This window comes from Ictidomys tridecemlineatus, chromosome 2 (genome assembly GCF_052094955.1).
Source record: "Ictidomys tridecemlineatus isolate mIctTri1 chromosome 2, mIctTri1.hap1, whole genome shotgun sequence".
NCBI lineage: Eukaryota > Metazoa > Chordata > Mammalia > Rodentia > Sciuridae > Ictidomys > Ictidomys tridecemlineatus.
Window position 1 is genome coordinate 147,576,458 of NC_135478.1, and position 23,421 is coordinate 147,599,878.

The 23,421-nt window shown below is 36.4% G+C and overlaps 1 protein-coding gene and 1 long non-coding RNA gene across 2 annotated transcripts in view; both read left to right on the forward strand.

Annotated features, from left to right (window-relative positions):
• The first annotated feature begins 1,577 nt into the window (after positions 1-1,577).
• Hibadh (3-hydroxyisobutyrate dehydrogenase) overlaps positions 1,578-23,421 on the forward strand; it is a 111,164-nt gene continuing 89,320 nt past the window's right edge. The window contains exons 1-3 of the mRNA XM_078039929.1: positions 1,578-1,795; positions 10,799-10,959; positions 22,901-23,010. Of these exons, the coding sequence (XP_077896055.1) occupies positions 1,705-1,795; positions 10,799-10,959; positions 22,901-23,010 (362 nt within the window). The 5' untranslated portion in view covers positions 1,578-1,704. The remainder of the gene's footprint in view (positions 1,796-10,798; positions 10,960-22,900; positions 23,011-23,421) is intronic.
• Positions 10,968-20,628, forward strand: LOC144375364 (uncharacterized). Its single transcript, XR_013435090.1, has 2 exons — positions 10,968-11,378; positions 13,037-20,628. It is a non-coding gene; the product is annotated as an uncharacterized LOC144375364 (long non-coding RNA).

Here is a 23,421-nt window from a genome sequence, read left to right on the forward strand (position 1 = left end):
TGTGCTGCTATAATCATTGATGTGGCCGTATCCGTATAGTGTGCTCTTTTAAGGTCCTCAGGGAATAGTCCAAGAAGGGCAATAGCTGGGTCAAATGGTGGATCCATTCCCAGCTTTCCCAGGAATCTCCATACTGCTTTCCAAATTGGCCTCACCATTTTGCAGTCCCACCAGCAGTGAACAAGTGTGCCCTTTTCCCCACATCCTCGCCAACACTTATTGTTGTTTGACTTCATAATGGCTGCCAATCTTACAGGAGTGAAATGGTATCTTAGGGTGGTTTTGATTTGCATTTCTCTGATTGCTAGAGATGTTGAGCATTTTCTCATGTGCTTGTGGATTGATTGTATGTCCTCCTCTGAGAAGTGTCTGTTCAGGTCCTTGGCCCATTTGTTGATTGGATTATTTGTTATCTTATTGTTTAATTTTTTGAGTTCTTTGTACATTCTGGATATTAGGGCTCTGTGTGAGGTGTGAGGGGTAAAAATTTGTTCCCAGGATGTAGGCTCTCTATTTACCTCTTTTACTGTTTCTCTTGCTGAGAAAAAACTTTTTAGTTTAAGTAGGTCCCATTTGTTTATTCTTGTCATTAACTCTTGGGCTACGGGCGTTCTATTAAGGAATTTGGAGCCCGACCCCACAATATGTAGATTGTAGCCAACTTTTCCTTCTATCAAAAAAAAAAAATAATTCTATTACAAACTTAATTTGATAAGTATTTCCATGTAGGCTTAATAAAGAGTATAAATATGTTCAGTGAAAACTATAGGTGCTCAGAGATGTAATACAATACATTGTACATAGGTTATCTCATTGTCCTACCGTACACAGATTTGACTGTTATTTTTCTTCTGTTTAATTGAATCCCTTTTTAATTGCAAAACACTCTTGTTAATAGTCAAGTCTCTCATAAGAATACTATTCATTTCATAATATCTTGTAGAATGTAATGACTTGTAAAATAAATACCCAAGTTTTCATTTTTGTCTCTACCTTTAAAATTTCTCTCAACAAAGGGTATTGTGAACATGTATTCACTAAATGACTAATATACAATTCTGATACAGGAAAGATGCAAGAATAATTTAAAGTATCTTAATAAAATAATTCAAACTGTATAAAAAAAATAGGCACTAAAAATACAAACGCTAAATTATAAGATCCATACTTAGAAAGGCTGGAAATTTCATCTCTTGCCTAAAAATTTTTGCAGCTGCTGCGAGTCAAAGTTTGTCCTTGCCTGCAACGTAGAAACGCAGAGCTACAGCTCTTGGAAAGAGGGTTTCTGGGTACAGGTGCTCTGAGGAGGCGGGAGCGAGCGACAGACACCTCCTCCCACACAGCCTCCACGTCTTAGTAAACAAGGAGACTCACGCTCTCAGGCCGAATACGTAGATGGAGCCTGAGGGAGGGGCCAGGGCGCGGGGCGGGGGGTGGGGGTATCTGGGAGTTGCTATTGGTCCACTCCCTGTCAATAAGGGAGTTGACAGTCTCCGCCCCCGATCCCGGGCCGCGCCTCTCGGCACCACGCTCCTCCCCTTGCGGGCGGACGCACTTCCAGATCAGTGAGAGCGCATGCGCTAGCGGCCCCACGCAGAGATCGCGCCAGCCCGCCCGCGGGGTTGCGCATTCGCGCATTCTCGCAGTCTGTGGGCTAGCTGGGAGGCAGTGGAGGTCACCGCGGGGAGGCGGGGCGGGGGCAGCATGGCAGCTTCCTTGCGGCTCCGAGGAGCCACCTCCGGCCTCCGGTACTGGAGCCACAGGCAGCGGCCGGCAGCAGCCAGCCTTGCAGCGGGTAAGGACCTCGCTCCTCTTCCCCAGGTTCTCGTCTGGCCGCGGGCTACTGGCGACCAGAGGGCTGAAGAGGTCTTTTTACCCAAGGTTGCTGCGGTTGGGCTGGGGTTTAAAAAACAAAATTTTGACTTGTTCCAAAGGCCTGGCCTCCCTTGCGGCCACCCCTCCTGCCTGTAGTTCTGTCTCTTCTGCCGCAGTCCCCTCACTCGGCTTCAGATGTGCGGGGTTCAGGAACTTAGGAAGGGGTGGGCAAGGACTTGGGGTGAAGGGAGGAGTATTTGGGCCCAGTACATGCTTCTTTGGAGTTTGGGCTCCGAGGACATTTGGAGGACCAAGCAATAGGGGCGATCCCGCATTCACCCCTGCGACCCCTGCCCATCCTGACGTCCCAGGTTGCACAGTCAGTGAAAACACTCTCGGGCCCACAACGGTTTGTGTTTAAACACCTTAATTGGGAGAGATGGATGAATAACATCCCAGCATTCCAGCAAAGTTTGTCACCCTTGACTAGCAGGGTGGATTTATCCCTCTTCTGTAACTGCTGCCTGGAAGAGTCACTTCTGTCAAATTATTAACCCAAACACTTTGACCGTCCTCAAAATTGTAGCTTCAAAACGTCCAGCCAAATTGAACCTTTCCAGAGTCCTTCCCCCATACAGTTAGAAGTTTTGAACACTAACCAGGGACTTAGGAAGAGGCAGTTTTGAGAGCTACATGAAGATCCAAAAGAAAACTAATTCAGTCCTTCATTTTTCCCCTGAGGAACCTGAGACCCTGTTTGGATAAATAAATTAGGATCTCCCCAGCAGGATCTAAAAAGTAGTCCTTGATTCTTCTTAGTGATTCTTCTAGGACACCAGGGCCCCTTTTATATTGAAAAAATGTTGATTTGTGGGGATACTGCCCTTGTGTTTCTGTAAAATTGAGTTTTAACGATGCACTATTTAGTATGATCATATTTAGGATTAACAAAGCCTTACTAATGGGGTTGGGGTTGTAGCTCAGCAGTAGAGCACTTGTCTAGCATGCACTAGACCTTGTTTGGACCTCAATAGCCCCCATCTCCTGCCCTCCAAGAGAGGAAACTTACAAGTCTTTCATATTTCATTAGATGAGTACGATATATTTGCTATTTAATGATTTTACAAGATGTTCTAATGATATTTGAAAGAACTCAAGAGTTGTGAAGGTTCTTACAATTCCTGGTAGAAGAATCTGAGGCCTAAGACTATAATACTTGCTTTTATAAATTGGAAGGACCTGCCTCACAATGCTGGTTAGACTACTTTGGCATATGATCTTTAGGTTTTTTGGCACCAAGTTGTTATAAGAATATAGATTTATGAAAAACTTTTAAATAGTTCTTTTGTGATGAAATATTTAAAACAGATCAGCAATTGTTTTTTATTCTGTGGAATTGTTTTAAACACTCATGTTGATTTTAGTTTACTACAAAGCAGTTAACTCTTTTGAGGTTCAAATCTTAAAGGATAGAAAAAAACTTCAAATGTATATTTAGAGTTTAGGGACATTACTAAAAAGAACCATGATTAAATAGTAACATTATTTAGGGCTGGGGCTAAAGCTCAGTGGTAGAGCTCTAGCCTTGCATGTGTGAGGCACTGGGTTTGATCCTCAGCACCACATATAAACCAATAAATAAAGATATTGTGCCTCATCTACAACTAAAAAAATACTTTAAAAAATAGTAACATTATTTAGTATTCTGAATTTTGTAGGCTTTTTACCTTCATAGTATGTTACATGTTTATAACATATAGATGGCAATGTTCTAAGGATCCATATAATTTATTATTAAAAAAACATAAAAGTTATCAGTTAATACCACACCTTAATTTTGAAATTTAGATGATTTTTGTTGGCATTTTAGACTACCAAGAAATGGATGACTTTGGATCATGTTACATTTGAGAGATCAAAATCTGTAAACTTGCATCTTTAAATTTAGAAACTAATGTTGCCAAATTTTCTAGCTAGTTTACCAGTTGATCAATGAATATCACCTTTTTATTATGTTGTCTGATTTTTTTTTTTTTTTTTACTCCAGTTTTATATATCTGCAGTCTAACTTTGCTATTTCTACATACTACTGTCAGGACTTACTTAAAGGAAGATGTATTCGTTAGGTTTGAAAATTTTTAGGGTAATCATAATGCCATTATATTTCTTTGGATTTCTGCCCTTTTGGGAGCAAATTCTTCTTTATTTGCCAAACACTCCTTCTCTTGCTTAATTTTCGCTAAATGTTGTCTTTATATATGGCTCATTACCTAAATGCATCTATACGTTCTTTATTCTCTCCGTTTCTTTCTTCTAACCCACTGGGCAGGCAAAAAGGGGCATTTGGCATAGGACTTGTCCCATAGTGCTACTTCATGATTATTGTTAATAAAAGGAACTAATATTTATTGACTATCGTGTGCTAAACATTGCTTACTGCTTTACATAATTATCTCAAGTAACCTTTATAGTTATTTTCTCATGTAGGTGCTCTTGTTGATAGATAGTAGACACTCTTGTTGATTTTAAATATTATCACCATCAATAAACAACTTCTCTTTTGATATCAGCCCAGCTAGTTATATTACCACCCTTTCTCTAACTTTGTCATAAGCCAAGATGAAATAAAGATAACTGAGTCTATCATTGAAAGCATCATCTTCATTGGTATTCATGTTGGCTCATCAACATGGGCCTTATTGTTCTTGATGGCCTCAACCTCAGCAACATCAGCATTCTACTTCAGTTCTTCTAGGTCTTATCACAGAATTTGGCAGAATTTTTCTTGCTAGGATTACACAAGAACTAGTCATCTGATTGATTTAACTCTAAGATTCTCATTCTGTTAACCAACCAGCATCATTAATACACCTTGTCTTTGACTCCTCCTTGTCACCCTCTAATACATGGACATATTTTCTCGTCTTATTTCATTAAGTATCTTTCTAGATTTATATCCAACCTCAAACTTATATATAATTAGCAGTTTTACTGATGCCTTTGATAGTATCCTAATATTTTTTTCAGTCTTCTACTTTAGTTCTGGGTACTATCCATTGCCTTTGGTTTGTGCCTTCCCTCTGGCTGCCACCTCGGTAGTGATATGGAAAGTCACAGAAGTTTGCTGATTGAATGCAATGCTTTGTCTTGTTCATTTATTGTTACGTTTTCAGATTTCCCACAGCTTTGACTTAGGGCTGGGAGCCCCTGAACCAGACATTTGGCAGAAATGGCATTACCATGTACTGGTTTAGGCAGTTTGGAACCTGACCCTGAACTTGGGAGTCATCCTGCAATATGTAATGGTTGCTGCAATGGTTTACCTTTGCTGGATCCACTTTGTCACCTTAGTTTCTCTGTAATTGTGATAGGACTGGCTTTTATCCCCATAAACACTTTGATGAAACCTTTCTGGTTAGTAGTTATTTATTCACATACTACTTATTCAGCACTCATTGTATGCCAGTTCATTTTCTTGTGAAAGTAGTTATAAAAGTTATGTATATGTGATAAAAACTCAAAAGGATATAAAAAGTCAGAATCTTTTCTTCAAATCTCATCCGTTACTCTAACTCTCCAGGTGTAACTGCTATTTATTATATATCTATATAGAAAACCAGAAAAGTAAGAACACTATATGTTATTTATAAAGTTTTGCATCTTGGCCCCCCCCCCACTCAATAACTTGTCTTGGAGATTTTCCCTATGCTTTTAGATAGATATATCATATTCTTTTAAATATTGGTATAATTTACATTGCATTTAATATAAATTATCAAGTAATCTTTCAATGCATATTATGAATTAAGTGACCTATTTTCAGTTATTTAATTATTTGTGGGTTTTCTGTTGTAACAAACAGTTCTACAATAAACTGTATATTTGTTATTCAGAATTTAGTGTATAATAACCTGTTTTTATAAATAAAGTTTATAAAACTTTTAAATAAAGTTTTATAAATAAAGTTGTATCAGAACACAGGCACACCTGGTTATATTTGTATTGCCTATAGCTGCTTTCAAACTAGAATGGATGAGTGGTACAGTTGTGACACAAGCCTTATGGCTTGCAAAGCTAAAAATAATTGACTATTTGACTCTCTCCTTCTTATCAATGTCATCAGGATTTATTCAGGTTTCATACATCACATTTGATTGATATATTACTTTCTTTATATTATTTAAAATTGAGAACTCTAATGTTTGTTTTTATAATGTTCTAAGTGTATGATGTTGATGTTTTAAAAACAGCTATTTGCAATGTAGTTGACGTACAATAAACCACATCTATTTAAACTCTACAATTTGGTAAGTTTGATGTCTAGGTACCTGAGAAACCATCATCACAGTCAATGTATCTGGTACCACTGCCTTAAATTTCCTTGTGCATCTTTGTATATATAAATAAGAATATTTGTATATTTTTACTGGTTTCAGATTTCTAGCTTGACAGTTTTTTCCCACTCAATATTTTAAAGATGTTGCTCCAGTTGTATATTTCTGATAAGAAATCTGCTTCCATGCTTTCCCTCTGGCTTCTTTTAGCATTTTGATTCTGATGTGTCTTGGCATAGTTTTCTTATTTGTTGTATTGGGATTCATTAAGCTTCTTGGAGGCATGGAGTTTATAGTTTTTAACAAATTTGGAAGAGTTTTGGCCAGTAGGTCTTCCCATAATGCCATTAGTTCTTCCCATAGTTTTCTTTCTTCACTTTTCTATTTTGAGGACTCCCATTGCATATGCATTTGGCTGGTTAAACTGTCTCAGCTGATTAATGCTCTTCTCATTTTTAGAATTATTTTTTCTCTGTTTTGCTTTGGGTAGTTTCTTTTGCTATGCCAGTGAAGTTATTGATCTTTTCTTCCACAGTATCTATTCTGCTGCTAATCTTCCAGTGTAATTTTCATCTTACACATTGAAGATTTCATCTCAATTAATTTACATTTGGATTTTTAAAACTATCTTCCATATCTCTACTTTTGAAATGTTTGGGCCGCAGTTACAATAATTTTTAATTCTAACATCTGTGTCATTTTCAGGGTTGGTTTTATCTTTTTGACTTCTAAGTGTACTTATTCCCTGAAATTCAAAGAACTTCAACCTTTGGGCTTCAGCCTCTTTGTTCTTGTTTAGTTTGCTGACTCTCACAATTTCAATTCTAATTTTGAAATAGATCATCAACAGATCTTCCCCTCACTTTCTCTCTGTCTCTCTCTTTTCTCATCCTTACTATGGGAACTTTTCTTGTCCTGTCCCTACAGCCTTGGTTATAATGTTTCTAAGTTTGCTGGACATCTTTGACCTCACGGATAGCTCATAGTTACCCTATTTAAAACTAAGCCAACTCTCCTTTTTTATTTCTCTACCTAGGGTATTGATACTACTATTCTTTTAGTGTCATTTTTTGCCTTTGCCTTGTTTCATCCCATAATCCAATTTGTTACTTTTTTTTAGGTCTATCTTTGAATAATTTTTCCTATTTGTCTTTCCCCATATTTACTACCTGTTAACTGTCTTTTATGGACAGAATGTTTGTATATCTTCAAGATTCATAGATTGGATTTCATACCTTTAAGGTGATGGATTTGAAGGGTGGGACCTTTGGGAGGGAATTAGGTCATAAAATTAGAGCTTATATAATCAGAGACATGAGCTCGTGTCCTTTCTTTTTCTGCCTTGTGAGAATACAAAGAGACAATGGCCATTTGCAAACCAAGACACTTGTTCTGGCATCTTTCTTTCTTTCTTTTTTTAAAGAAAGAGAGAGAGAGAGAATTTTTAATATTTATTTTTAGTTTTCGGCAGACACAACATCTTTGTGTGTGGTGCTAAGGATCGAACCTGGGCAACACGCATGCCAGGCGAGCGCGCTACTGCTTGAGCCACATCCCTAGCCCTCTGGCATCTTTCTTACCTTCATTTTGGACTTTCCTTCAGAACTATTGTTTAAGCCACAACAGCCTGAATATTTGTTGTAGCAGCCTGAACTAAGATCTAGAGGATTTCTATTACTTTTATATTGGTCTTCTTGAATTCAGACTCTTTCCTCCAGTTCATCTATTGTATAATGCTGCCTCATTTCTCTTTCTAAAGCATAAGTGTGATCACATCATTTCTTTATCCCTCCCTTCAATAACTATCTCTTGCCTCCAAAATGCAGTCACATTGTTTAGCATGCTTTAGTCTTCCATATTATGGTCACATTATTTCTTCTAATTTAAATCTGCTGTTTCATTTCTTTGGGAATGCCATAGGAAGAATGGAGGACAGTGTCATACAATTGAAGAATCTAGTCATACTGACCTCATTTGAATATTGATGTTACAATTTAATAAATTCTTAGGTATTTACTGAAAGATGATAGTGTATAATGACAATGTTATCTATAAAGTTTTCAGTGTCTGGCATGTAGTAAATTTGCAATAAACATTAATGATTACTGTTATCATTCACTTCTGGCTTTCCTAGTTCCTTGCATATGCTCATGTTCTTTTTCTCTGACATTTACTTCCTTTCTGTTCTCCCTATTTGAAATATTACCTATTCTAAAATACCCAGGTCAAATGCTTCCTTCTTCAAGTTTCCCAGATCATGAATTTTCCTTCTCTTTTAGTAGTATTTTTAAACAATATTTTATCCCGACTGTCTTATATTAGTATTAGATTGCATAGTGTACAACATCTTGGATTTTAAGGCTGTTGAAGGCAAGAACTGTGTTTCATTAGTGTCTTCCATGTCATCTGGTGTGGAACATGTGCATAGTTGCTTAATATTTGTTGAGTATGGGAAGGATTTACGATTTGTCCTTGTCATACTGACATGTTTGACCTAAAACAGTTGCCTGCTAAATTAATGGCCTTTAAAATATAGTCTTCTTAGTTTCTAATGTTTTTAGATTTTTTTTTTTTTTAGTTGTCAATGGACTTTATTTATATGTGATGCAGAGAATTGAACCCAGTGCCTCACACTTGCTAAGGCAAGCGCTGTACCACTGAGCCACATCCCCAGCCCTAGATTTTTAAATTATACCTTTCCAGGGGCTGGGGTTGTGGCTCATTGGTACTGTGCTCATCTAGCATGCATGAGGCACTGGTTTTATCCTCAACACCACATAAAATATAAAATGAAAATATTGTGTCCACCTAAAATTAAAAAATGTAAAAATTATCAAATAGAATAGAATTTTTTTTTAAAATTATACCTTTCCAACCTTAACACGATAGTCTGGAACAATAGGACTAAGTTTTCTCTCAGGCCATTTTTGTCAGTGTGCTTATGAGCATCAGAATCCTTTTACAAGCCAAGTGCAGTGATCTACACCTGTAATCCCAGCGATTCTGGAGGCTTAGGTAGGAGGATCATGAGTTCAAAGCCAGCCTCAGCAATTTAGTGAGGCACTGAGCAACCTACTGAGACCCTGTCTCTAAATAAAAATATAAAAAAGGGCTTAGGATGGCTCAGTGGTTAAGCACCTCTGGGTTCATTCCCTGGTACAAAAGAATAAAAATAATCCTCTTATAATGTATACCTCTCATTCTGTTTAATTTCAAAATAAAATTTATTGTTAGATAAGTGTCATTTCTTTGTCATTGAACCCCTGTGGCCAGAAAATCAGGCAGAAGGATCCTGTTTTTACTCAGCATGTAAACTTAGCACTAGTAATGGTGATCTTGCTTGATCTTACTTGACACTCACATTTAATAAAAGTGGTAGAGACAATAATGAAATTAAAATGATTTAAATATGCTTCTAACCCAATAAGGCCCCTATTTCTTAATCATTAGAGCTTCAAATAATTTACTTTTAGAAAAATGTCATATTCAGATTAAGTTCAGGGAAGAGCAGGAATCAATAATTTGAGAGGATCTGTAACATGAGAGGGTGACTGATTAGTTGTTGTACTAAACAATTTTGAAACTGGAGTCTTTCAAACAAAAAATGATAAGAAAACTGGCAAATGAAAGGGCAAGTGGAGTTATTTCTCTTTCTTCCTTCCTTTGATGGAGCTTTTCCAGGGCAAGGACCCCGCTTTGTCTGCTCTGGAGCTCCTCAGTACTTCATATGCAATGAATATTTGTTGAGTGGTGTTGGTTGAGTGGAGTTCTAAAAACTGAGACATTGTATCTAATGTTATTTTTGTGGTAGGATAAAACTTTTTTTTACTCTAAAACTTTACTTTGAATAATGAGCCCCAGGTGTAATTTTATGAGAAACAAAAATCAGTCTTGTATGTAGTTAAAGAGCCCCCCTTCCCTCCCTCCTCCTTCCCTTGCCACCCTCCTTCCCTCACTTCATTTTCTTGCCACCTCTGGAAATCCCTCTTTCCGAAGGTGCAAAGTTGTTGAGCCCAGGTCCTGATATTGTTACCTTTGCTATTTAAAGCCCATGGAAGCATTTACCTCGCCTCCTTTCTCCTCCCCTCCCCTAGGACCACTTTTGTAAAGTAGTAACTTTGGTTGAAATATATTCTTCCTAGATTTAACATTATATTAAGATTTTTTCTTTTTAAGTTTTGGTTATTGAACATACGGTCTTGGCTTGTTAAGCATATGTTTTACATTAAGCTACACCTCCAACCTAAGATCTGTCCTAGGTGTAGGCCTTACCCATATCATTATGGGAGATAATATAGATATAAGGAACTAAAATGCTTTACATTGTAGGTAACTGACAAGAGAAGATTTACAAATGGTAACATTTTAAAATTTATTGTTCAAAATGGCAAAAAGATGTTATAGAGGTAGAAAATAGAAAAGATTGCTTAAACTTTATGAATGTTTCATGGAGAACTAAATAATTAGAAGTAAAATTTGCTTGCACATTGTTGATACCTTTAAATGGAATTAGGTTATTATTTTTAAACTACTCTTTTAGAAGTCTCTTTTATAGTAAACATAAATGACAACTGACTTATAAATACTGAAAGAATGTTTACAATGAAAAATGTTATCTGCCCCTATTGAAAGTAATATATTGAAATCAGTGTGTTCTAGGTCAATGGCTTCTAAGACTCCAGTTGGATTCATTGGACTGGGCAACATGGGGAATCCAATGGCAAAAAACCTCATGAAACATGGTTATCCGCTCATTATTTATGATGTATTCCCTGATGCATGCAAAGAGTTTCAAGAGGCAGGTGAACAGGTAAGGTCTTTTTTGCATATTGTTTTAGATTTTGATAATTAAAAATGAATGTATGCCAGGTACAGTGGCTCACACTTGTAATCCAGCAACTTGCAAAGTGGAGGCAGGAGTATTGCATGTTCAAGACCAGCCTCAGTAACTGTCTCAAAAAGTAAAAAAAGAACTGGGGATGTAGCTCAGTGGTAAAGCACCCCTGGGTTTAATCCTCAGTATTAAAATAAAACCAAAAACCGAAAACCAGAATGTACATTCAAATAAGTGACATCTTCTTTGAAGTATACTCAATGAAGTTGTAAACCTAATTAATTGTTAACTTTATTTCATTAGCTATTTAACATTTTTTTCAGGATCCAGATATACAAGAAAGGAGCACTTCCATTAGCTACTTGGGGGAAGAGGGTCTATCTGACCTTTAACAGGTGACCTGGAACATTTCCCAAATTTGGTCAGAGGGTCTTGTTTTGCTCTACTAGTTTCCCGAAGTAGTAACTTTATTGATTATGCTGTTAAAGCAATTCATTTAGTGGAAATAGCCTTCCAAGTTAGTGAAAGACAGGCAAGATTGTCTTAGAATGGTCTTAGAGATACAAAACTTATCTCAAGTCCTGGATCAGATAGTTACATGCTGTCTTAATGGTGACAAGTTACTTACATCTGATGGTTTCCTCATTTGTAAAATGTGCATGATGAAAATCTATGTCATTAGACTGTGAAACTCCAATGAGAGAATATATGTGAATATATTTTGTAAATACTTTATGATAGCACTTTGTGAATACCTTTTAGCTATTGGCTGTAAACCTGGAGATGACCTAAAAACACTGTGTGTTATAGTGAAGAGTTGAGTTATAAAAGATCTCTAGAGTGTTGTTTTAGGAGGCTACCATTTGTGTTTCAAGAATTTGGAGATTGGAGTTTATCACGTTGAATGATAGCATCTGCTGGTTAAGTCTTGTATATTGTTTGGATTTATTGAACTTTATTAGTAACTCAGATGACAAGAGACCATGTGTTAGTATCTGAATTTAGAGTTTTGATTTTTTTAGATATGGAGCAAGTTGTAGAGTGGGAATGGAAGGAGAATGTGATTCCAGAACTAGGAAAAATCTATAAACCTCCTGAGAACTATAGAAAAAGATGAGAGAAAAATAAAATTTAGCTGGGTGCAGTGGTGCACACCTGTAATCCCAAGGGCTTGGGAGGCTGAGGCAGGAGGATCATGAGTTCAAAGTCATTTTCATCAAACTAGTGAGACTCTGTCTCTAAATAAAATATAAAAAAGGGCTAGGGATGTGGCTCAGTGGTCAAGTGTCCCTGGTTCAATGCCTATTACCAAAAATAAATAAATAAAAACAAAATTTAACAGTCAACTTCTGGATGATAGACTTGAAAGTAAATACTGTGAAATGCAATGCCCAGATAAAGGACAGATTTAGGTAACTTAGAATCCATTTGCATAACTGGACATCCTGTATATTCTTCCTCCCATGGTTGTAAGCTGTCTGGAAATGGCAGCAATCTGGTATGAGAATGTCAGTGTGATCTTGGAACTTGTCAGTAACATTGAAGCTTACTTACTCCCATGTAGTCTGTGAGAACCGACCCTGTCCTCCTAGTGCAATAGGCTTGTAGATGACCTGAAGTAACTTAGAAACTTAGTAACCTTATTTGAAAGATTTGATCAATAATTTTGCTAGAAAATCTGGAAAGGTGGCCTTTTGCCATCTTCAGATATGGTAAGCATTTTAAGCTGAGATGAATCAATTAGCAGTTATTTTGAAGAGATAGATTTTGCTTTTAGAAATAACACATCTGTGGTGTTGTCATTTTATAATGGCTTATATATTTGTAAGAGTAGCAGTGCTACTCAGTCTCTAAACTGAGGAAATATCTTCAATTGAATTCAGAATTTAACTAAAGAGAAAGATACCTGGACTGGCAAAGCAGAAGCTCATGGCCTTTTAAGTTATTATTATTGCTGTTACTTTTCCCTTTATGCCTATAGCCTTTAGACCTTACCTGTGGAATAACTAAAATGATTGTCACTACTTTGTGAATCTTTTCTGCTTCTTCCTAGATTCCAGATATTTCTGATGCTCTGCCTGAATTATCTCATATTCCGAAGTTACCCCCTTATCTCCATTTCCCAACAAAATTCTTGTTCTTTGTTAATTTTAGGTAGGTATGAGGCAAGCCTACTTTAAGAATAAGGCTTATCCGCGAGTACAGGAGATATTTACGTATAAAAGGGAAAGGAAAAACTCTAATATTTAGTGAGCACCTCTTGTGTGTCAGGTCTTTTTCCTTCTATTTTTTATCTTTGTAACATTTTATGTTATCTCATTTTATCATTTTATTATCAGGAAACTCATTTGTGGGGAAATTAAATAATATCCCAAGGTATACAGTGGGTGAATAGCAAGAGCCAGGATCTAAACAAAGATTTGTCTTTGACTTCAGAGCTTTGGCTCTTAATTACATGGTGCATAGTCACTAAATAGTGAAATTAATGTATCAGATATTTTGGAGCATCTTCCTTGATTCTGAAATAAAGCAGCTTGTTATGTATTTATAAACTAGGTTTCTGAAAAATAAAGTGCCTAGATGCTTTTTGAATACGTAGTCTCAGGTCACTGATCATATATCCCCTGTCTCATTCTCTCTTTAATGTGTGGTTCTGTACTCTTGGAGTTTGTTGGAATTAATTAATAATTATCCATTACAATGGGTTGTTTAGTGGGTATACAGAGGTTAAGTATATCTTAATACAGGACACAGGAGTTATTATTCATGATCTTGGATTTGGCAAAGAATTTTTAGATCTGACAGCAAGAATATGAGCAATAAAATTAAAAACAGATAAATTGGACTGCATCAGAGTAAAAACTTGTGCTTTAAAGAACACCATCAAGCAAGTGAAAAGGCAATCCACAGAATCTGATAAATATTTATATCTGATATGGGACTTATATCTTAAAGTATAAAGAAGTTGTTTTAGATGGCTTTTTCATTGCTATGAACAAAAGACCTGAAAAGAACAACTTAGAGGAGGAAAAGTTTATTTTGGCTTATGGTTTTAGAGATTCAGTTCATGGTTGATTGAATCCATAGCTCTGGAGCCAAGGAGAAGCAGAACATCAAGGTGAAAGGGCACGATGGAGGAAAGCAGCTCAGGACATGGCAACCTGGAAGGAGAGAGAGCTCTGCTTACCAAGGATAATATATAAACTCTAAAGGCACACCCCCAGTAACCTATTTCCTCTAGCTGCACCCTACATACCTATAGTTACTGCCCAGTTAATCCACTCTCCGTCGTGGCTAGCAAGCTTTTATAATCCAATCATTTCACCCCTGAAAATTTTTGCATTGTCTTTCACACATGAGCTTTTGGGGGACTCTTCAAATGGTTTAGATAAACCATAACAGAAGTCTTATAACCCAAACATAAAAGGCAGGTAATTAAATGGGCAAAAGATCTGAAGAAGTGTTTCTTCAAGGAAGTTATACAAATGGCCAGTAAACACACAAAAAGATTCTCAACATCATTAGTCATCAGAGAAGTGCAGTCAAAACCACGAGGTATGCATACTAGGATGGCTAGAATAAAAACATTAGAGAACAGCAAGTTTTGGTGAGGATGTGAAGAAATTAGAACCCTCATAAAATGTAAAATGGTATAGCTACTTAGTAGGAGTTCCTCAGAAAACTAAGTATAGAGTTATGATATGATCTAGCAATTCTACTCATAGGTATATGCACAAGAGAAGTGAAAACTTGTATCCACACAGAAACTTCTGTATAACAGCATTATTCATAACAGCCAAAAGATAGCAGCAACCCAAATGTATAGCAATAGATGAAATCTATATGATGGAATATTATTCAATAATTAAAAGGAATGAAGTACTCATATTTGCTACAATATAGAACTCTGAAAACAGGCTAAATCAAAGAAGCCAGTTTCAAGGACCAGATTCTGTACAAGTCCATTCATATAGAAGTCTAGAATAAGAAAATCTATAGAGATAGAAAGTACCCTGTTGCTTAGTGCTGGGGATGAGGTGGAGGTTGACACAGAGGAGTGATAGCTAATGGGTATAGAGTTTCTTCTTGAAAATGTTCTGAAATTGACTGTGGTGATGGTAGCACATACCTGTGACTATACCAGAAGGCTTCAAATTATACATTTTAAATGGACAAACTGTATGGTATGTGACTTATGGCTCAATAAAGTCACTTAAAAACTGAGGTCTTGAGGTATAGCTCATTGGTGGAGTATGTGTTTAGCATGTATAAGGACCTGGGTCAATCCCCAGCATGACCTTAAAAAAAAAAAATCCAAATCCTAACTCCTGGTACCTATGAATGTGACTTTTTTGGAAACAGGGTATTTGAAGATAAAAAATTAAGGATCTTGAAATGAGATCATCCTGGATTTAGAGTGGGCCCTAAAACCAGTCACAAGTGTCCTTCCAATAGACAGGAAAGAAGACATAAAGACCCAGAGACGAATGCCATGTGAAGATGGAAGTGGACTTTAGAGTTATGCTACTGCGAGCTGAGCTATTCCATGAGCCACCTGAAGCTGGAAGAGGCAAAGAAGATCCCTCCCCTAGAGACTTTGGAGGTAGTGAGGACCTGCTGACACCTTGATTTCAGACTTTGGTCTTCTGAGCTGTGAGAGAGTAAATTTCTGTTTCAAGCCACCATGCTTATAGTAATTTTTTGTAGCGGCCAAGGGAAACTGATACAGCAAATGTTGGGAATCTATAGAATGCCTGGGTTTGGGATTTGTCTTCACCACTTAGAATCTGTGTAAACATGGGAAAGTTTTTAAAAATTACCTCTAACTCTGATTTCCCATGTGTGGAATAAGGATAATAATCATACCTTTTTCATGGAGATATTATGAGGATTAAATGAGTCAATATGTGCAAAGAACTTAAAATCGTGTTTGTTACGTAGTCAACCAGTGTTAGCCAGAAATTAGCTTCTGTAATCCTTAGATGCATAGGACGGGATGATGTGTACCTGTAATCCTGGCAACTTGGGAGGCTGAGGCAGAAGGATTGTGAGTTCAAAGCCAGCCTTAGCAACTTAGTAAGGCCCAAGCAACTTAGAGACCCTCTCTATAAATAAAATATTTAAAAAGGGCTGAGGATCTGACTCAGTGATTAAGTGCTTCTGGGTTCAATCCTTGGTACCAAAAAAAAAAACCAAACCAAAGCCAAAAACAAAAGACCTTAGATGCATTTCAACTGTACACATCTGTTATTCCTCTTCTGATGCTCTCCATTCAGATGGCATGTCAGAGTCTCTTGACTTATTTATTTATTTATTTATTTATTTATTAATTAGTGTAGTTGTACACAGTACCTTTATTTTATTTATTTATTTTTATGTGGTGCTGAGGCTTGAACCCAGTGCCTTGCACATGCTAGGTGAGCACTCTACCGCTGAGCCACAACCCCAGCCCCTCTCCTCACTTCTTAATGAAGAAAGTTAACTTTCTATTACTCTGATTATAAAGTTCCTATAGATTACTATAGCAAAACAGATGACAGGGCTGAGAATATTGCTCAGCTTTAGAGTTCTTGTCTAATATGAACAAGGTCCTGGGTTTAGTTTCCAGAACTGAAAAACAAACAAACAAAATCCCAGGTGATTACCTTCATTAAGTAATTAACTTAACAGATATTTCTTGAGTACTTCCTGTGTGCTAGGCACTGGAACTGTAGCCCAGAATGATTCATAGTCCTTGCCTTTGGGGATCAGTAGTTGGTCTTAGATTATTGAAACACACAAATGTGATTCCAAATTGTATAGGTAAAAAGAAAAAAAGTAAAATGTCATATTTTTTTTTTTAATGTGCATTATCTTAGGTGAGAAAGCAGATAGGGGCGTTCTCTTTAAAGACCTGACATTTAGTCAGACAGCAGAATACATAGGATCTATCTAAGATAAGAATGGGATTGAAGGAGCAATTTCTTCAAAAAGAGGAGTTTTAGTCTCCATTTGCGAGATATTTTACTTTAGGTCAACAGATAACACTTGAGTACCTGCCATTTGTCTAACAGATCACCTAGTGCAGTAGTGAATAAAACAGGTTGAGTTGAAAGTGACAAGGTGTTGAATATGTCTCAGGAGGCAAGCCAAATTAATATTACAAGGAAATTTCTATTAAAATTGTAATTAATTTGACTATAATATGGTAATGAAGCAGTTTTTGAGGAGGGGAAAAACTATTAAGAGTCATTTCTCATGGAGAACTATACAAATAATAGATTATAGATTTAATGACCAGGTTTTTCTTTTTCTTCTTCCTTGTGATATGTAAGTGGGTGTAAGGAAAGAAGATGGATTCTGGATAACTGTTCCTTTGAAATTAGTGAATGAAGACTTGCCTTTACTTCTTGTGTGCCCCTCTGACCTTTGCAGTGGGAAGTATTGTGTGTGGTTCACACTGAGCCCAGAAGCCTGGAAGATGGAATTCTCTTGACCTATATTTCATCTTCCTCCCATCTCTGGTTGTCTTAAGGGTCTGTACTCGAGTATTGATTGTATCAGCAGTGGAGGGTAGGAGAATAAAATGTGTATAAATGAAGTGAGAAAGATAGAGAGTGAAGAAGCTTTGGGCCTGAGAGGAAGTATCCTGTTCTTTTTTAATTATTTCATAATAAAATGAAAATAAAATTTATTTATTGATAAATGATTTATGTTGGCAACTAAGAAAATATTTTGAACGGTGGCAGTATCATTTGAACGAGTGTGATTTTCTAGGAACACCCCTTTAATAGGTAATAGTAATTCAAATGAACAATAATTCAAATGAATAAGTTCAGATATATTAATATGCTAATATTATTTTGTGGCTATGTTTAATTTTTCAAAGTGTTGGATAAAAGAAAAAAATGAACTCCATTCTACACTATAAGGCAAAGACAAGACTTGGAATGAGAAATGTATGTGAAAACCATGAAACTTCTTGCTGTTTTGTAAAACAGTGCCCTGAAGGGATTAAAGGTTAAAGAATTCTGGGTGAATTTTAGTTGATTCGGACATTTTAATGCTAGATATTCACCTTGCCCCACCCTTCCACCAATGTTACAATATTAAGTGAAGCTGATGAGGTGAAAGCCAAAGTAAACTAAAGTATCTCCCCCATCTCCCAAATTGCAAAACCTTGCCAAGTTGATTTCTGATATTCGCTGTGCTTTCAGTGAGAGATTAGCAGGGATGAAAAAGTTGTAAAATATTTAACTCAAGGAATCTAACTCAAAGAGAAATCAGCTAGTTTTCAAGATCCTCATAAAAAGTACCATATGGGTCTGGGAGTGTAATTCAGTGGTAGAGACCTTGCCTAGTATGTGTGAGGCCTTGGGTTGCATCCCCCTGCCCCCCCAAAAAAAATTATTTCATGGGTTACTAAGGAAATAAAAATTTTGACATGTTCAGTATTTTACATGACTAATTAGCTTATTTATGCCTCCAAATGTTAACCTAATGAGGCATTTATAATTTATCAAATTTGTTATTTGTGGACATGACATTTCCATTAAAAATTTGGACTTTCCTGATTTAGTATCCTGTTATTATATCCTTGTTTCTGTTTGAAATTTAGATTTGACCTACAACGTATCATCACAACTTTTAGCACCTTTGATAACAATGTAACTAATGATAACCATTAGGCTTGTATATATTAGAAATAAAAAAAATCAATACATAGTCAATGTAGTGTTTTAAAAACCTGAGATTGCCTGGACCCAACTCCCAGTTCTGCTATGTGCTATCTGTGTGGCTTCAAGTAGACTATTCACCTCTCTTTTGCTTAAATTTCTTTATCTTATAAAATAGACATAATAACAATAACTCCCTCTTAGTCCTAGAGGAGCTGGCACATGAAGAGTGCTATTACTGCCACTGCTACTCTTCCTGTGGTGCTGGTTGTTGTATCTATACCATGTTTCTCAACACACTTTTATACCACTGTCTTGGCTTATACACTGTCTTGGCTGAATCACTAAGTCCAAAGTATTTTGGAAGAAAATTGTAGACATACTTTTAAATGAAAGAACAATGATAAAAATTAAAATTAAACTATATGATCATTTGACAGCATCCCTTTTTATGGATCTATTCTGCACTGTCCCTTCTCTCCTACTTTTATGATAAGAAGATGCTCGTCTCTTTTTGTAACTTAAGGCTTAGCATGAAGGGCATGCAACTTGTGCTTCATTTTCATTGTCTAGGATTTTCCATGGAGATGCTGATATGTGCCAAAAGTCCCGACGTATGCATCATTTTCGTATGAGTTTTCTGGTTGAACGAGGCTTAATTAGATCCTCTTTTGTTTTCCCTTTAAAAAGTTGGAAACCATTTTGTTGTTTCTGGATCGGAAGGCTGAACATGTTTGGTTAAGTAAATCTCTTGGGCTCTAATCTGGCATCCACTCACATCTTATTAAATAAGAACTTTAAAAGCCTCTTGCTCCATCATTGTTGACCAGATGTTTCAAGATACAGGCACAAAACGTTTTTGTCAGTCAAATGTAGTGCAATTTTGAAGTAACAGTGTGTTTTTCTACTTCCAAAGATTAAAAACCACTGGAGTAGAGGTGTAACAAGGTCATGTTCATATTGTTTCTTTGCAAGTTTCTGTTACCCATTTATTTGGAAACAATGCTGAGCTTGACTTTCCTGACTTTTGCCTAGAAGAGACAGCAAGATTTTTCTCTTCATAGAAAGCAACTAGGCAACAGTTGTCTCCTTCCAGTGGATTTGTAAAAAAGAGGTACATTTCCTTCAGATTACTCTCGGTCCTTTTCTTTTTCCCCCCTTCAGCAGAGCATATTTTGTCTTGAATCCATCCAGTCTTTTACTCTTTATATTACATAGTTGCCATTGAGGTATCCTGGCAGACAGATTAATTAAGGTAAAGTCCAGAGAAACTGGCTGTAAGAATTCTTACTGTAGATATTGAGATATACATGGAAACCAATTTCCTATAGTCAAAATTGTGATAATAAAAAAGTAGACTGATCTTAATTCATAATGGTATAAAAATGAGGCTGTTGTAATTAGCAGGAGATCTGTCTGGACAGCCTGGGCAGTCATAGCAGAGCCAAGATTCAGTCAGCCAGGCTAGGAATTGTCCACAGATGTGGAGGTATTGAAGACCTGCACAGCGTGAGTCCTGCTAATGCTGTCCATTTGTATTGAGTCCCTGCAGGTGTTCCAGCCCCATCAGCCCTTTCTTACGGGGCCACACATGTCCTTGAATTTAATGTTACTAAATTTAATGTTACTGCCCAAGTTTCCTTTTTATTTTGTAGATAGAAACCCTTAAAGATAACCCAAATTACTATTTTTATCTTATAGATTGATTGGGAAACCGAAGCCAGAGGTTAAGTGATTTGTGCAAAATAGCACATGACTTCTTGGCTGAGCTGCAACTGAACCTGGTTCTCTGGCTTCCCCAAATTAGTGTTCTTTTCTCTGATCCATGCTGTCTTTGCTTATCCACTCAATTAGCAAATGTAATTGAAGGTACTCTAATTAGTTCAGCTCCTAAAGGCTTTTGTGGTTAGTGTCAGATTGGCAAGAGGTTGTTTTTTTTTCCCCTTAGATTTTGAGTTGTGGCCAAATTTCGTCAATTATTTGTCTTGAAGTCATCACATTGATGGCAAGATTATTTGAGTGTTTGTCTATCTGTCTGATAAACATGCCTTTGTAATGCAAATTAAAGGCTGTTATTATAATATACCAGTGTATGTCATCATGAGACACTGAGCAGTTGTGGCCACTATAGTGGTGACATTTCAGCTTTCGCTATCACTGTGTGTTTTTTCCAGGCCTGTGAGCTTTGACACTACTTTAGTATATAATTGAGGGGTTTAGCAGTGCTCTGTAAACCCAAGCATCCCACGAAGCAGATGCTAGGGATGCAGGGGGCTGATTTGGCACCCCATGCACTTGGCAGTTGAATGAATTGGCACTGCCAGTTCATGGGCATGAGAAGCTTGGAGGTGTGAAGTACCCTTAGATCTGTAATCTAATTGCTACTGCCCTTTAGGGACTCTCAAGGAGTTATCTATATGAAATTGAATTTCTTTCAATGGAAGAGAACTCAGTTCCTGTGAGGAAGCCTAAAATTGACTCTTAGACTTCAGGACTTACTGATATCTCTGAAAGATCTAGAGATGGATCTACAATAGAAGGAAAGGCCACTGAAAGATATGCTATCATTTGCATTGTATTTATTATACTAAAATGGAGATGAACAAATGGGGCTCTCTAAGTAACCATGTTCTTGAGAGTCTAGGAGTAGAGAATTACAACTCCTATGACTTCCATTTCTTATCTCTTCATGTTACTACTGAGCTGTATTTTTCTTGAGTAAACTTGAATGGGTTTCCAGGAAATGGTTACCTCTTTTTTTGAATCTCAGTATTTGTTTGTGTGTAAGAAAAGTTTTCATGTTAACATTTCTTTGTAATTTCATGGAAAGTTAAAAAGTTTTCAAATTCTTTGTGGCCTATCCCTGTTACACATCAAAATATACATGTTGAATGTACCTCACTGTAGACTTTAAAATGTTCCATTGTTGTTAGATCGCAACATTGACAGAGAATATCTTTGTTTTGTTTTAGAGTATGAGGTGGTCTACATTTCTTCTCTGGACTTAATACACAAATTGCTAGGATACTAATTGTCTGAAAACTTAAAGAATGGTTTTTAAAATTGCTTTGTCCAGAATTTGATTTAGAAGCTTATATTTTAAGAAAAATTGAAATGTAATTATTTCTAGCTCATAATAATATTTAGATTACACACTGTGTTTGGTTTTCCATTCTTTGACTTTCATCAAATGCACATAAAAGATAAAAAGAAAATGTTATATAAACTTCTACCACATGAAAAGCAGAGACATTCCCATTCCTAAGATGCTTTCTCGTCACTTCACATTTTCTGATAGAAGACAGGTCAGTTTCTCCATACATGATGTTTGTTGAATAGTGTCAGTTTTTACATGTGTAAGTCATCCTGGAGAGAAGTCTTCAATTATTTGATTGGTAGTCCTTCATCTTTTTTTTACATGGAAAAACAAAAGACTTTAGAGAAAGTTTTGTGACAATTGGGGTGATGGGTTCCACTTCTGTTAAAGGAGAATTTGAGTCAAATAGTACATTCTCAGTCTGTCCTGACCTCTTTGGTTCCCAACTGTCTGGCCATGTGTATCAAACTGTACATGTGAGAAAGAGAGAGAGCCGAGAGCAGGGGGAGAGTGTGAGTGAGAGTGTGTATGCATGCTTGCACACACATATATACAGAGCATCTTTCCTCTGTAGTATGTTTATGGTCATTTTAAAGCAGAAATGAGAATTGAGAGGGTACCCTGATAACTATTCCTGTGTCTCTTGTACATACAGTTTCCCCATGAGTTCTGATAACTCCCCATATCCTGGTAGTACTCACTGTCATTGTAGGAAGTGTTCATGTCCTGTCCTGACTTTTGTGAAATGGAGTGATTTTTTTTTTTCCTTTTTTGTTAGTTTGAAAATAGAAAGTAGAGGGTGGTGGTTGTTTGTATTGAGATTTTGCTAACAGATTTTGTTGCCCACCAGTTTACTCAGTATCCTGTAGTAGTGCTACCAGCTCTGTTGTAAAAAAATAAATATTTTTAAAATTTTGCCCTTTTCCCATTTACTCCCTTCACATTTTTAAAAACAAACAGTAGATTTGATTCCACAGAAACTGCATTGGTTCATGGATAAAAAATGGAATCCTTATTTTGGACAATAAGCTTTTTATTTTTGTCATTTGTAAACAAGATTTGATTTTTGTGTTCTGTTACTTAAGCACATATACAAAATATACTTGTGTTTTAGAAACTGCTTGCATTTTAATTTAATAACATGCCTTCGCAATTTTTTTTAAAGGTAGTGTCTTCCCCAGCAGATGTAGCTGAAAAGGCTGACAGGATTATTACAATGCTGCCTACCAGTATCAATGCCGTAGAAGCTTATTCTGGAACAAACGGAATTCTAAAGTATGTATTTTTCAACTATGGATATTTTCTTGTTATGCTAGTTCATGAATTTCACATTTGTTAGAACTGTTAAGAGTTTACAATTATATTTGTTTAAACTTTCTGTACTATTTTCTTCTTCCATAAAGTGAATAGTGTGGTTTTTTCCCCCCTCATTGTAAAGGGTTTATTTTTTCCACTGGAGTCAAGTATGTGACTTTTGGAAATAAGTTTTTTTGCTTCTGTTTCTTTTCTTTAACTCTTGCATTAAAATTACACTTTCATTGGTAACATTTAAGAGGCTTTTAAAGTTTGCATTTTAAACTATACAACTATTAAAAGTATAATTTTCTTATGGCTTTTAGGAATTCAGAAAAAGGGTTCTATGAAAAATAAAACCAAACACTGGAAAGAACACTGTTATTTAACATT